Source organism: Aotus nancymaae, unplaced genomic scaffold (genome assembly GCF_030222135.1).
Source record: "Aotus nancymaae isolate 86718 unplaced genomic scaffold, 86718_ANA_hifiasm-v0.15.2.pri h1tg000063l, whole genome shotgun sequence".
NCBI classification, from domain to species: Eukaryota; Metazoa; Chordata; class Mammalia; order Primates; family Aotidae; genus Aotus; species Aotus nancymaae.
Window position 1 is genome coordinate 272,284 of NW_026988477.1, and position 14,693 is coordinate 286,976.

Here is a 14,693-nt window from a genome sequence, read left to right on the forward strand (position 1 = left end):
GGCCGACCTCCCCCCTCCCCTGTGTCCCTCAGGCCGACCTCCCCCCTCCCCTGTGTCCCTCAGGCCGACCTCCCCCCTCCCCGGTGTCCCTCAGGCCGACCTTCCCCCTCCCCGGTGTCCCTCAGGCCGACCTTCCCCCTCCCCTGTGTCCCTCAGGCCAACCTTCCCCCTCCCTGTGTCCCTCAGGCCGACCTCTCCCTCCCTGTGTCCCTCAGGCCGACCTCCCCCCTTCCCTGTGTCCCTCAGGCCGACCTCCCCCCTCCCTGTATCCCTCAGGCCGACCTCCCCCCTCCCCTGTGTCCCTCAGGCCGACCTCCCCCCTCCCCTGTGTCCCTCAGGCCGACCTCCCCCCTCCCCTGTGTCCCTCAGGCCGACCTCCTCTCTCCCCTCTCTCCTCTCCCCTCTCCCCTCTCCCCGGCGTCCGTCCCTCAGGCCGACCTCCTCAGCGTCTTTTTCCTCTTCCGGCACCACCCCCACACCCGTGCCTTCCTGACCTTCCTCCCCACACGGCTCTGGCGTCCTGTCCTCACTGTGTTACGGGCTGGCTGAGGCCCCTGGACGGACACTCCGGCGCTGCAGGGCCTTTACTGTGGGTCGCTCCAGGGTCGGCCCGGCGGGCGCTGCACAGACACCTGCGGACCGAGGCCCCAGCGCCCACACCCACGACCGGAAGAGAATCGCGGGAGCCCGCGCGCAACACTCAGAGAACGGGCGCTTCCTAACTAGGCCTAAGCCACAGCACTGCGCCAACTCATTTTTTTTTTTTTTTAATTATGTATATTCACAGTTCTGTCTCTTCTCTAAAAAATCAGATAGGGCGGGCGCGGTAGCTCACGCCTGTAATCCCAGCACTTTGGGAGGCCGAGGCGGGTGGATCACGAGGTCAAGAGATCGAGACCATTTCCGGCCAACACGGTGAAACCCCGTCTCTACTAAAAATACAAAAATTTAGCCAGGCGTGATGGCGCACGCCTGTAGTCCCAGCTACTCAGGAGGCTGAGGCAGGAGAGTCACTGGAACCCAGGAGGCGGAGGTTGCAGTGAGCCGAGATCTCCCCACGGCACTCCATCCTGGGCACCAAGAGTGAAATTTCCATCTCAAAAACAGTTAAATAAATAAGATTATAAGATGATAAAACATTCAGCTCTATAGTATACATTGGTCTCTCTTTTTTTTTTTTTTTTTTTTTTTGGAGTTTCGCTCTTGTTGCCTAGACTGTAGTGCAATGGTGTGATCTCGGCTCATCGCAATCTCCGCCTCCCAGGTTGAAATGATTTTCCTGCCTCAGCCTCCCGAGTAGCTGCATTACAGGCATGCAACACCAGGCCCGGCTAATTTTGTATTTTTAGGAGAGATGGGATTTCACCATGTTGGTCAGGCTGGTCTCAAACTCCTGACCTCAGGTGATCCTCCTGCCTCGGCCTCCCAAAGTGCTGTGATTACAGGCATGACCCACTGTGCCCGGCCCATTGGTCTCTTACTATTGACAAAATACAAAACAATTCACAAATAAACCCAATAGAAAACTGTACAGCATATGGAAGAGCCACCAAAGGCCAAGTCCAGAAGGGGAACAAACGTTTAGAAAGAGGGCCAGCACCATGGACAGCGGGAGAAAGGGCAATTGTAGTGCCAAGGAAACATGACTCTACACCCATCAAATTGGCCTCAAACTGGAAAAAATCAAAAGGAGCCGCCACACAGCACTGGATGAGGGCGAAGGTCTGTCTGTACTGTGGATGGAATGTGGCGTGGCACAGAACTCTGAACGGTACCACACCCTCACCCTCAGCACCTGCTCCCAGGAATCTGCCCCACAGCGAAAAGCGCTAGTGAGGAAGGACAGCCATTCACAAGGACCTACGGGCGGTACTTTCCATAGTGAGATAAAAGCACTAGAAATGAACGGCCATCGGCAGACAAGCAACTGAATGACCGCAGTGACCACGTCAGCAACACCAAGCAGCCCCGGACAAGACGGGGCTAGAATCAGACAAACTGATTAGGAGCAGTTTAGAAAAGGTATTGGTGAGACAAGTTTGTATGAAGTCATTTTTGTGTGGACGCGTGAGTGTGACTGTGAGTGTCTGTGTGTATCTGAGATGACCATGGAGAAACAGGGAAGGGTACATTCCAATAGTTAACAGGGGTTCCCTAGTGCGGGGTGAGGACAGAAAAGGTCCAGTCTAAGTGTGTGTGAGTATGTGTGTGTGTAGGTGTGAGTGTGTGTTACTTCCTGTTTTATTAAAGAGTTCTGTCTCAGACATGTAACAATATAATGGAAAACATCTAAATCTGGTCCACCCACAGACTGCTGTACAGCAAGGAAGTCCAGGTTGGATCTGACTTTGTGTCTCAAAATGAAGCGATGCTCAGGCACTTCTGGAACCAGAGTCTGGTACCAGAGAGGAAGGGAACTGACACAGCTCTGTTGGATAAATTAACCAGAATGTTCCTTGTACTGTTTGAGAGGTAGGGGGTGAAGCTAGGGCCTCAGAGGCAGCAGGTCCAGAAAGTGAAAATCGGTCTGAGGGGAGAGGTAGCCCTATGGAGTCCTCCAGCCTTGCGATATGGCTAAGGGCCCTATGTCCACATGACGGTCACAGAGACAGGAGCAGCGAACTGTCTGAAAGGAGCCAGCAGGCGATTGGGTAAGAAGGGGTCTCCAGCAGCGGTTGGGTGGCAGGGAAGCAGAGCACGCACTCCATGTCCAGCTCAAGCCTGGCAGAGCTGAGGGACACCCTGAGACTCACCAACAGCACACAGATCTGCAAACCGGTCCTCCCCCTCCTCTGCGTGGATCAGGTCATTTCTGCTCTTCTTGGTGGCTGCTCTCTTCAGCACTGCTTTAAACAAATGGCGGGAGAGACCACCTGAGCTGCAGCCATTGGGCCACCTGCCTCAGTGGGGCATGTGATCACCCTCCCCCTGGGACGGGCAACCTCTCCTGAGCTCCTGTCCTGGAAGTGGGGCTGAGGCTGAGGCTGGACGATTCCAGGCCCCCTTGGGTCCCTCTGAGTCCTCAGAGCTGAAGGGACAAAAAATTTTAAGGGTGAGGGGGCCCCTGCTTTCCCTTCCTTCCAAAACGAGGCCAGTGGGGAGGCCTGGCCACAAGGGAGCTCAGGAGAAGTCCACCTGGGGCCAGGCCGGGACTACAAGGGAGACACCGTAGACCTGGTCAAAGCACAGGCGTGGGGCCCGCTGAGATCACTGAGGTGTGGCCATGCTGTCTGGCCGTGGTCTAAGTGATGGGTGTGCAGAGCGGGCAGCCTTTTTGCTGCTGCAGCTGTGCTGGCAACCAGTGCCAGCAACCACAGCAATGGGGCCCAGGCTCCCTCTCGTGACCCCAGGTTGGGCCATGAGCCTTCCCATGGCCTCTGGGAGCAGCAATACCCCAAGCCCTGGGGACAGACACGGCTTGGTTTGAACCTGCACTGTGGGCCCGTGTCAGGTGCCCAGGGTCAGACCCCACGGTCAGAACGTCTGTGTTCATGTGATGGCTGTGCAGGTGCCTGGCACTGCAGAGAGCATCTCACGTGAAACATGCAAGCGTGCACGCGTCATCCCCCACGTGGCCACCAGACCTCTCAGCCACACGGGAGTGCCCGCAAGTGCCACCTACCGTCCAAAGGGGACTTCTCCTCTGCGTTCCTGTCCTCCTCGGCCAGCATGACTTCCTCTGCGAGGGGAACACAGCCTCAGGTCAGAGCTCTCCTGTCCCCAGGAATGCCTGGGAACAGAGGCACATCCCTGTCTGGAAGTCCCTGCCTTCGCAGCTCTTTTTCTTTTCTTTTTCTTTTTCTTTTTGAGAAGGAGTCTCGCTCCGTCACCCAGGCTGGAGTGCATCTCAGCTCACTGCAACCTTCACCTTCTGGATTCAAGCCATTCTCCTGCCTCAGCCTCCTGAATAGCTGGGATTACAGGTGCCAGCCACCACACCAGGCTAATTTTTGTATTTTTAGTAGAGGTGGGGTTTCACCATGTTGGCCAGGCTGGTCTTGAACTCCTGACCTCAGGTAATCTGCCCACCTTAGCCTCCCAAAGTGCTGGGATTACAGGTGTAAGCCACTACACCTGACCACCTTCTCAGCTCTTATGCTTCCAGAAGCCAGCAAGGCCCATAGCTGAGCTTTTTCTCCTGGGAAAGATGGTGCCCTGTGAAGAAGACTCAGCCGCCTTGTGTCTGCCAGTCCCTACCCACACATAGCCTTCCTGAGAACAGCTGTGCCACAGGCGAGTTCATCTCTGACGAGGCACTTGGGAAACGTCAGGAGGTGGAAGTGTGTGCCCCATGTGGAGGAAAGAGTGCTGGCCTGGGGTGAAGGGAGGGAGTCCAGGCTTGACAGAGCCCAGAGTCAGGGCACAGAAGGTACTTGGCTGAGACTAATGGGGAGAGACCAGCCTTAGGCTGGGCCATTGCAGAGTCCTCCTTTTAAAAGGCCACTGTCCTCAGGGCTATATGGCTGCCTGGGTGAGCTACAGAGAAACCCCTTCTCACTCTGCTCATTACAAAGTCCCTTCAGGTTCTACCCAACAGCCAGGGCACCCCAGCTGGCAGCAGAGCAGAACTGGGGACAGAGAACCTACAGTGGCCAGCCAGGAGTGCAGTGGCTCCCACAGGCCCTCACCCGCCTTGAAGATCCACTCCAGGTACCCGTTGAGCTCTCGCTCGATCTGCTGCTGCCGGCGCAGCTTCAGGAAGGCACGGCGGTTCTCCACCCTCTCTCGCTCCTTGGCAAACTCCCTACCACGCAGAGGCCGGAAAAACAAGGTCAGGTGAGTGTAAGCCCTACAGGTGTACAGCCCCAAAGACAAAGCGGGTCAGGGAAAGGCTGGGACAGGAGTCAGGCTGCAGGCAGCACTTCTGGCAGGCCCCTGTCACCCCAGCCTCTTCTAACCTGAGCACTCTGGAGCACCATGCAGCTCCCTGTGCACCCAGAGAGCCTCCATGAGCAGCCCAGGTGGCCCTCTGTCCTCAGACTCCTGTGGTACTCAGGGACAGTGCCTTGGTGCCCAGATGGGCATTTCTAGAGGGCAGGGATGATTTCACAGCCCCTGCTTACAGCAACATAGGTATGCACCTCCTCCCTCCCCACCCTGTGCCAGGCTCTGTTATCTGCTGTCTTCCAGAGAGCTCCTGGCAAGAATTCTCCAGAGGAGAACATTCACGTTGCTTCCTCTGTTGGTTCAGATGCAAAGCATCTGAGGGAAGGAGGAAAGACAGACAGGGACAGGGAAGAAGGGACTAGGTCAGGGCAGGCCAGAGGAGGAAGGAAAATACCACAGTGTCCACATCCATGTAGCCTCCTCAGCCAAGCCTTTGAGGCTCACAATGAGCAGGAGAGGAGACCTTCTGTCATTAGCCCCCAACATCCCACCTCAGCCCCACTTGAGCCCTCACAACCATCCATGGTGACCAGCAGAGAACATTCGCCCTTCCAGCCCAGCACCCCCACCCCAGCCCCAGTCTCCTGGCCAAGCTTTAAGGCTTACAGTGCCAGAAGCAAGCGCTCGCTCGCTCGCTCTCTCTCTCTCTCTCTCTCACACACACACACACACACACACACACACACACGCTTCTTGGTGGAGTGGGTGTGGCAGGCGTGACTCCCGGCACCCACAACCCTGGTGCAACAGTCCCTGGCTCTGACCAGGACTGACTCCAGGTGCAGGTGCAGGGCTAGTGTCCGCTAGACACTGAGCTGCTACAGCCCAGGCAGTGCAAGGTGACTGTGCCTGCCCAAATCTACAGGAAAGCAGGGTCCACTATGGCCTTCCCACCCAGGCCAGCCCCTGTGGCCATGCCCTGAAAACAAGAGGGCCTGGGGGACAGGGGAAGGGCAACAGCATCTGCTTGAATGGATTTGAGAGCTACCGGCAGCAACTCCCCCCAGCAGTATAGCCCTCCACAGAGCAACTGCTTCTCACACAGTGGCCAGCAGCAGGGCTGGCCTTCCCTGAGCTTCTGTCCTCGCTGGGTGAGAAAGGGCAGGACAGGGGCCACCTGTTCTGCTTCTCTGGGATGCTGTGAGGATGGGAGCTATGGGAATGGAGAGAGGCCAAAGTGGCCCCAAGCTGGCCCCCCTGCAGCTCTTGCCCAGAAATGGCAGAGCCGTAGCTTTTCCCACGGGGTGCATTTTCCCAGCACTGGCAGTCAAGGGGGCCTCTCACCACTGCCACCCTGGGGTGCAGGGCCTACATCATGGGTGCTGGCTCCTGGCTTGGGGGCCCTCTGCTGGGCCTGTGGGCCTGAGGGAGGGCTCAGCCGGACTGATTGGGAGACTATCACATATCCCATTCACCCCAGAGGCTGGGATGTTCACAGTGGGAAGGAGCTGGAAAGACCACACAGGCCCTGCCTTGGGCCCCCCCTCCAGCCCCCCAGGCTCTTCTGCACATTCCTCAGAGGGAGGCACTGCCGGAAGCCCTGAGCAGGCTGCCTGCCAACTACTCATAGACCATACCTCCCATCTACCCATAGACCACACCTCCCATCTACCCATAGACCACACCTCCATCTACCCAGACCACACCTCCCATCACAGGCCACACCTCCCATCTACCCAGATCACACCTCCCATCACAGGCCACACCTCCCATCTACCCAGACCACACCTCCCATCACAGGCCACACCTCCCATCTACCCATAGACCACACCTCCCATCTACCCATAGACCACACCTCCCATCTACCCATAGACCACACCTCCATCTACCCAGACCACACCTCCCATCACAGGCCACACCTCCCATCTACCCAGACCACACCTCCCATCACAGGCCACACCTCCCATCTACCAAGACCACACCTCCCATCACAGGCCACACCTCCCATCTACCCATAGACCACACCTCCATCTACCCATAGACCACACCTCCATCTACCCATAGACCACACCTCCATCTACCCAGACCACACCTCCCATCACAGGCCACACCTCCCATCTACCAAGACCACACCTCCCATCACAGGCCACACCTCCCATCTACCCAGACCACCACACCTCCCATCACTGACCACACCTCCTGTCTACCCAGATGAGTGCAATAGCAACTGCTCCCCATTGCAGAGACCAAGGAAAGGCCAAGGGTATGATAGAGGTAAGGGGCCAAGCAGCTGGTCAAGGGCAGGCTAGGATGGTGGCACAAAGGAAGGGCTACCAGAACCCAGAACACCAGGAGCAACCACCACAGACAGCATCAATGGGCCAGGCCCCCCCACCCCAAGTGTCACATGTGCCCTGTTGACCCCTCAGCTGAGAACACAGAGGGCACCTGCACATGCCCCACATGGTCGCTCACCCCGAGAGCACTCCCAGCACCAGGTTGAGCATGAAGAAGGAGCCGATGATGATGAGAGGGATGAAGTAGAGCCAGTTCCAAGTGTTGCCGGCCGCATCGTTTGTCTGGAAGCAAGGAGAGGGCGATGAAGAAGGACAGAGACAAGACACACAGTCCCAGCCACAGAAGCGTCCTGCCCTCCATCAGGCCTCCTTCACAGAAGCATACACCTGGTAGGGTCCAGGCAGTGGGGAGGCCAGTCAGGGGGAAGTTCAGGCCTGGGGCTGGAGTCCAGGCAGCACCCACAGACAGACGTGCCCTTGCCGGCAAGGCTCTCTCTGGACTGCGGCTCCCAGAGGACCACGGACACTTAGTGCTGCCAGGCACTGCCTGGAAACATTCAAAAGCGAAGCAGGAGGCCCAGGGAGCCGAGGCTGTGTGGATGCCCCAAGGTGGCACACTCACCCAACCTCTGCCAGTCACCTCCCTGGCTACCAGGCATCTCTGGGCAGCTCCAAAGCCATGTCCTCCTGAAAGGAGCCCATAGGCCCAAGTCCACATCAGACCTGTCTGCAGCAGCTCCCACAGCTGAGAAACAACAGTGGGCCCATCTGCATTTTCAATTTCACCACATGCCTGGCCTGAGACTGCACCCAGCATTCAGGCGTGATCTGAATAGCTGAAAGCAAAGAGGGGCCGTCTTTCCCAGATCTTTTGCTTTTTATAGCACAGCTCACAAAAGGGTGGGCTCCTCTGAACCCAATTTAATTCCATAGTTGTTTTGTTTTTATGTATTCCCAGGGGACTTAGCTAAGGGGTGTGGAGAACCTCTTTCTCTGTGCAAGTCTGGTGCTGGAGAGAAGCCAGGGTGGTGGAGGGTGCAGAGGGAGGCAGCCCCTAGTCCCATTCCTGGACGCCTCTCTTCAGAGGCAGCTCACAAGACATGGGCGGGGCCCCACCAAGACAGAGGCAGGAGGACAGTCGGGGCATTGCCCTGCCGCAGGTGCTGATCTCCAGGTGCTGCTGTTGGCACTCCTGCTCCCTAGTGTCTGCCGGCCTGGCAGATTTGCAGCCTCCACCACTGCATGGACTGACGCTCATGGTGCCTGACCCTCGGACACTGATTCCAGGCTGGCCCCTGAGATTCCTGGACCCGAACCCAGAATCGACATTCAGAATCCCAGCTCCAACTGCAGTTCATGTTCCCTGACCACACCTCTGTGCAGACCCACATGCAACTCAGACCTGTGGACTGGGCGGCCACCAAAGCAACATACCCACAAACCTGCCCTCCCTTCTTGAGAAAAAAGAGAGATGTCACTGCTGCAGTCTCAGCCCCGCACCTGCTCAAGTACTTGGCTCCCACAATCACCCTCTTCAACAGAGCGTTCCCATCAGTAGCCAAGTGGCTCTAATTTCTCTCATCTTAAAAAACAGGACTTCCACATCTGGGAAGATGGAGCAGACACACTCTGCCCTATTACTCCCTTACTCTTACTATGTGCAATCAGCATTCTGAAAATCAGTCATAAAGCAAACATATGATGCCTCTGAAAGGTGGAGAAAACAGGGCAGACTAGCCGGGACCCCAGGATGTAAGGTCATTTCCTGGGTTTTCTTCTTGCCTCCTGTATCCCAAATTGGAGCTGAAGAAGCCTAAAACTTGGAAATGCCCAAGGGACACAGACAACAAAAAAAAAGCACCAGCAAAAGCCAGCTCTCCCTAACCAAGGCAGCCTGGCAGGACAGCGAGCTCTCAGATGACATGAGTCTCCACTCTCCCTAACCAGGCAGCCTGGCAGGACAGCGAGCTCTCAGACGACATGACGACTCTCCACTCTCCCTAACCAGGCAGCCTGGCAGGACAGCGAGCTCTCAGACGACATGACGACTCTCCACTCTCCCTAACCAGGCAGCCTGGCAGGACAGCGAGCTCTCAGACGACATGAGTCTCCACTCTCCCTAACCAGGCAGCCTGGCAGGACAGCGAGCTCTCAGACGACATGACGACTCTCCACTCTCCCTAACCAGGCAGCCTGGCAGGACAGCGAGCTCTCAGACGACATGACAACTCTCCACTCTCCCTAACCAAGGCAGCCTGGCAGGACAGCGAGCTCTCAGACGACATGAGTCTCCACTCTCCCTAACCAGGCAGCCTGGCAGGACAGCGAGCTCTCAGACGACATGAGTCTCCACTCTCCCTAACCAGGCAGCCTGGCAGGACAGCGAGCTCTCAGACGACATGAGTCTCCACTCTCCCTAACCAGGCAGCCTGGCAGGACAGCGAGCTCTCAGACGACATGAGTCTCCACTCTCCCTAACCAGGCAACCTGGCAGGACAGCGAGCTCTCAGACAACATGAGTCTCCACTCTCCCTAACCAGGCAGCCTGGCAGGACAGCGAGCTCTCAGACAACATGAGTCTCCACTCTCCCTAACCAGGCAACCTGGCAGGACAGCGAGCTCTCAGACGACATGAGTCTCCACTCTCCCTAACCAGGCAGCCTGGCAGGACAGCGAGCTCTCAGACAACATGAGTCTCCACTCTCCCTAACCAGGCAGCCTGGCAGGACAGCGAGCTCTCAGACGACATGAGTCTCCACTCTCCCTAACCAAGGCAGCCTGGCAGGACAGCGAGCTCTCAGACGACATGAGTCTCCACTCTCCCTAACCAGGCAGCCTGGCAGGACAGCGAGCTCTCAGACATGAGTCTCCACTCTCCCTAACCAGGCAGCCTGGCAGGACAGCGAGCTCTCAGACGACATGAGTCTCCACTCTCCCTAACCAAGGCAGCCTGGCAGGACAGCGAGCTCTCAGACGATGACGACTCTCCACACACTGCAGGCTCCACCTCCACCCCTCCCTTCCAGCAAAGTCCCAGAAGAGCACTTAGACTGCAATGAGAAAGCCAAGTAGGAGGTGGGAGCTTCCTCCTCAGCAGTGGTTCTCACGGCCCCCCAGCCCCAGCCCACCTCTGCGGTACCAGTGAAGACCACGTGGGACACCTCGACTTCCATTTACACAGGCAGTAGGGGCACCCCCGGCTGCTAGGGAGCTATCAGAAGGGCCTTGTGGAGTCGGGACTTTCACCACCATCCAGCAGTCATGAAGCCACCCACCCACACACAGTGTCCAGAAACCACGTGGAGAACAAGAACGAGGCACCTCTAACCCTCCCCGCCAGGAAGGTTCCCTCTAGGCACGGTGGGGAGCCAGACCTGCCACCCCTGCCCGGCAGTAAGGAGAACGCTCCACCGTACGTCAACGGAGGCCCGTCAGGGAACCTGGACTTCTGCACTTACCTGCGAGGCAGCAGCGCTCCTTCCCCGATGGCTAACACAGAATGCTTAACCGAGATCCAAGGTCCTGTGCCCTAAGGCCAAAAACGGCCAGTTTTCAACTGAAACTCACTCATCAAACTAAGAACCAGGAAGAGCACACGTTTCTTAAATCCTACGACGGTTAATTTTGTGTCAACTTAGCTGGGCCACAGGATACTCGGATGCTTGGTCAGGTACACTTGACAGTACCTCGCAGATACTTCTGCGAGGGTGCTCTGAGATAAGATTATCGCTTTAATCCACAGAGTAAAGACCACTGCTCTCTGTAATGTGGGTGGGCCTCGTTCAATCCACATTAAAAACCAACCCTCCCCTGGGTAAGGCAAGAGTCTGCAGCAGGTGCCTCCGGATTTCACCTCTGTGGGCCACTGGCATCAGGAGCTGCACTATCAGCTCTCCCATGTGCAGACGCACCCGAGCCCGCCAGTCAGAACCACAGACGTGGATGTGCCACGCTCTGTGATCACACGAGCCAATTACTCATGATAAATCTCCCTCTCTACAAACACACAGACACACACCACACACAACACTATGCACACTACACACACACCATATGCACCAGACACACATACACAACACACACAACACACAAGAGCACACACCAGACACACAGATGTACTACACACCACACACATCAGACACGGATACACCACACACATCAGACACACAAGCACACAAACTCCACACACACACATGCACTGCACACACAGCATACGTACACCACCCGCATCCCCACACACACCACACACATGCATACACCACACACAAACACCACATGCACACCACAAACACCACAAGCAAGACACATGCCACACAGACCACACACACACCACAAACACATGCACACCACACACGCCAGACACACATACACCACACATAACAGACAGATGCATATACCACTCACTCCACACATACACACACACACCCCCCACACATCAGACACACGCACCACACACATCAGACACACACACAGCACACACACACTGGACACACAAGCATACACATCCCAAATGCACCACACATGCACACACGACACACCACACACACACCACAGACACCAGACACACATACACAGTACACACACCACACACACACACCACATACACCAGACACACACCACACACACCAGACTTAAATACACCACATACACACGCTGGACACAAGTGCACACAACACACACACACAACACACATACCAGAAACAGGCACACACCACACAAACTACACATACCACACACACACTACACCAGACACATGCACACCACACACACCACACACCACATGCACATGCACACATCGCACACACACTACACGCATCACACACACACAGCAGACACAACACACACACACCCCACATGTACCAGATACAGGCACACACCACACACACACACACAATACACACTACACACCAGACACACACATGCACACCACACACATGCCATAAGTACCAGATACAGGCTCACACCACACCCCACATACACTACACACACACCACACACATGCACACCACACCTCTGTGCAGAACACACACACACCATACACCACATACACACCAAACACACCAGACACCACACACAGCACACACACACTACACAGACACCACATATACACCAAACACCTTTCTCCAAAAAAAATATATTTGCTGTTTTTTTTTTTTTCCTATTCTGGGCATGTCCTTAACCTTGACAAAATAAAATTCTAAATTGATTCAGAACTGTCTCTGATACTTTTTGGATTACAGAACCAAAGGAAAAATTTAGAGCTAAAAAATTAAAACAATCAAAAATCTCAATGAAAATGCATAAGAAGAGAATGCAGGGGATGTGGAAGGAATCAGTGAACAGTAAGAGAAGAACAATAGAATTATCCATTCTTGAAAGAAAACTGAGCCTCAAAAACCCATGGGACTATAACAGAAGAACTAACAGTCACGTCATCAGAGCACCCAAGACAGGAAAAAGGACAAGGCTGAACGTATTTGAAGAAATACAGCCAGCCGGGCGCGGTGGCTCACGCCTGTAAATCAGAGCACTTTGGGAGGCTGAGGCGGGCAGATCACGAGGTCAGGAGTTCAAGACCAGACTGGGCAACATGGTGAAACCCCATCTCTACTAAAATTACAAAAATTTTCGAGGCGTGACAGTGCGCACCTGTAATCCCAGCTACTGGGGGCGCTGAGGCAGGAGAATCATTTGAATCTGGAAGCCAGAGGTTTCAGGGAGCAGAGATAGCACCACTGAACTCCAGCCTGGGAGACAGAGTGAGACTCCTTCAAAAATAAAAAGTCTCTAAACAGAAAGGAAATGAGTAAAAAATGAATCACTGACTATTGGGAAGGAAGAGAGAAAAATGGAAATAGTGAAAATACCGGTAACTAGATTTCTTTCTCCTTTTGAGTTTCCTAAATTACGTTTGACAGATGAAGCAAAAATTATCGTACTATTGAGGCAAGAGAATAGGGTCTGGAGGCAGGAAACCTAAGGTGAATTTGTGCGGACCTCCTAGAACTGAATCAAAAGGAAAACCCCACCTCTCCACACCCAAGTAACAAAGGAGAGGCTACTTCCTTTGCGACCTGCCCCCTTCCACTGCGTCACAGCTGAAAAGTGGAAAGCGCCTCTGATCCGTCTCCTCCCACAACTATTCATCAGGCTAGTGGGGGCCAAGTCTTCATTAGCACAGAGTGTCACTTGGCAACTTCACTTCAGCCTTTCATTGGTTACCTCCTGCAACCAATCGGACTGGAAGGGGGTCCAGTCTTCATTTACAAAGTGTGACCGAGTAACCAATGGGAAGCCTCTAGAGGGTATTTAAACTCCAGAAAATTCCATCAACTAGCACTCTTGAGCCCCTGACTTGAGCCCGCTCCCGCTCCATAGAGGGCACTTTCAGTAAGTCTGTGCTTTTGTCACTTTGTGCATTTTGTCCAATTCTTTGTTCAAAACACCAAGAACCTGGACAATTCACAGTCAAGACCCTCCCCTGGTAACATATTTTGTCGAGCCAGCCAGGAGGCAAGCCCAAAGTTTGGGATTTATTTTTCTTCTCTTTTCATTTTCCCTTTCCTCTCTGCTCCATACAGGGGAAGCATCTTCTCTCTCTCCCTTTTTCCGTTTCCAACTCAGGACCCTTGACAGACGGCGCCTAAGCATAGAGGCAGCGGCAGGTCTCTGGCTGGGGCAACTCCACGGTGAGCCTGAAAGGTGTCCATGTGGAAGCACCTGACCACCACTGCCCTGTTGGTACTAACAGATCCTTTTACTGGCTAGATTGAAGCTTACCCTACACCAGAATAGAGAAGGCCAATGAAGTTGTGAAGTTCCTCTTAAAAGAGATATTTCCCCGGTTTGGGTTACCTCAGAGCCTCCAAAGTGATAATGGCCAGTTCTTTATCTCCCAAGTAACTCAAGGGGTTGGTAAGGCTCTCAGAATCAAATACTATTTACATTCAGCATGGAGGCCTCAATCCTCTAGAAAAGTGGAAAGAGCTAATCAAACTCTAAAATGGATGCTAGCTCAGCCGTGTCCAGAGCTCTCTTAAGAGTCCGTCATTTCCCCAGAGCAAAAATTAATATGAGCCCATATGAAATGTCATGCGGGAGGCCATTTTTAACTAATGATCTCACTACTGATCCAGAAACAGCCACTTCAGTGAACTGCCTATTTAACCTGGGACCATTTCAGCAGGCTTTGCAAAAGTCTGGAACTCAAAGGCTCCCCACACTGGGAACTAACCAAGAACCCAAAATCAGGCCAGAAGGTACTTTTTTTAAAAAACATGTTTATTTGCATAGGTGGTTGGGGAACAGGTGGTGTTTGGTCACATGAGTAGGTTCTTTGGAGGTGAGTTATGAGATTTTGCTGTACGTCTTTCATCTCTCACCTCCTTCCCACCCTTTCCTCTTGAGTCCCCAAAATCCTCTGTGTCATTCTTACGCCTTTGCATCCTCAAAGCTTAGCTCTCACTTCTAAGTGAGAACATATGACGTCTGGTTTTCCATTCCTGAATTACTTCACTTCGAATAACAGTCTATTCATGTCCTTAGCCCACTTTTTCATGGGGCTGTTTT

General features: G+C 54.4%; 1 protein-coding gene across 3 annotated transcripts in view; it reads right to left on the minus strand.

The window, feature by feature from the left end:
* Positions 1 to 14,693, minus strand: part of CACNA1B (calcium voltage-gated channel subunit alpha1 B) — a 251,939-nt gene that overhangs the window by 183,100 nt on the left and 54,146 nt on the right. For all 3 annotated transcript variants that reach the window (XR_010338694.1, XM_064366034.1, XM_064366033.1), the window contains exons 7-10: positions 7,303 to 7,406; positions 4,629 to 4,744; positions 3,623 to 3,679; positions 2,754 to 2,843 (exon numbers count right to left, since the gene is read on the minus strand). Coding sequence is in view for 2 of the 3 variants with exons in the window: in XM_064366034.1 (XP_064222104.1) it covers positions 2,754 to 2,843; positions 3,623 to 3,679; positions 4,629 to 4,744; positions 7,303 to 7,406 (367 nt within the window). In the remaining variant the exon portion in view is untranslated. The remainder of the gene's footprint in view (positions 1 to 2,753; positions 2,844 to 3,622; positions 3,680 to 4,628; positions 4,745 to 7,302; positions 7,407 to 14,693) is intronic.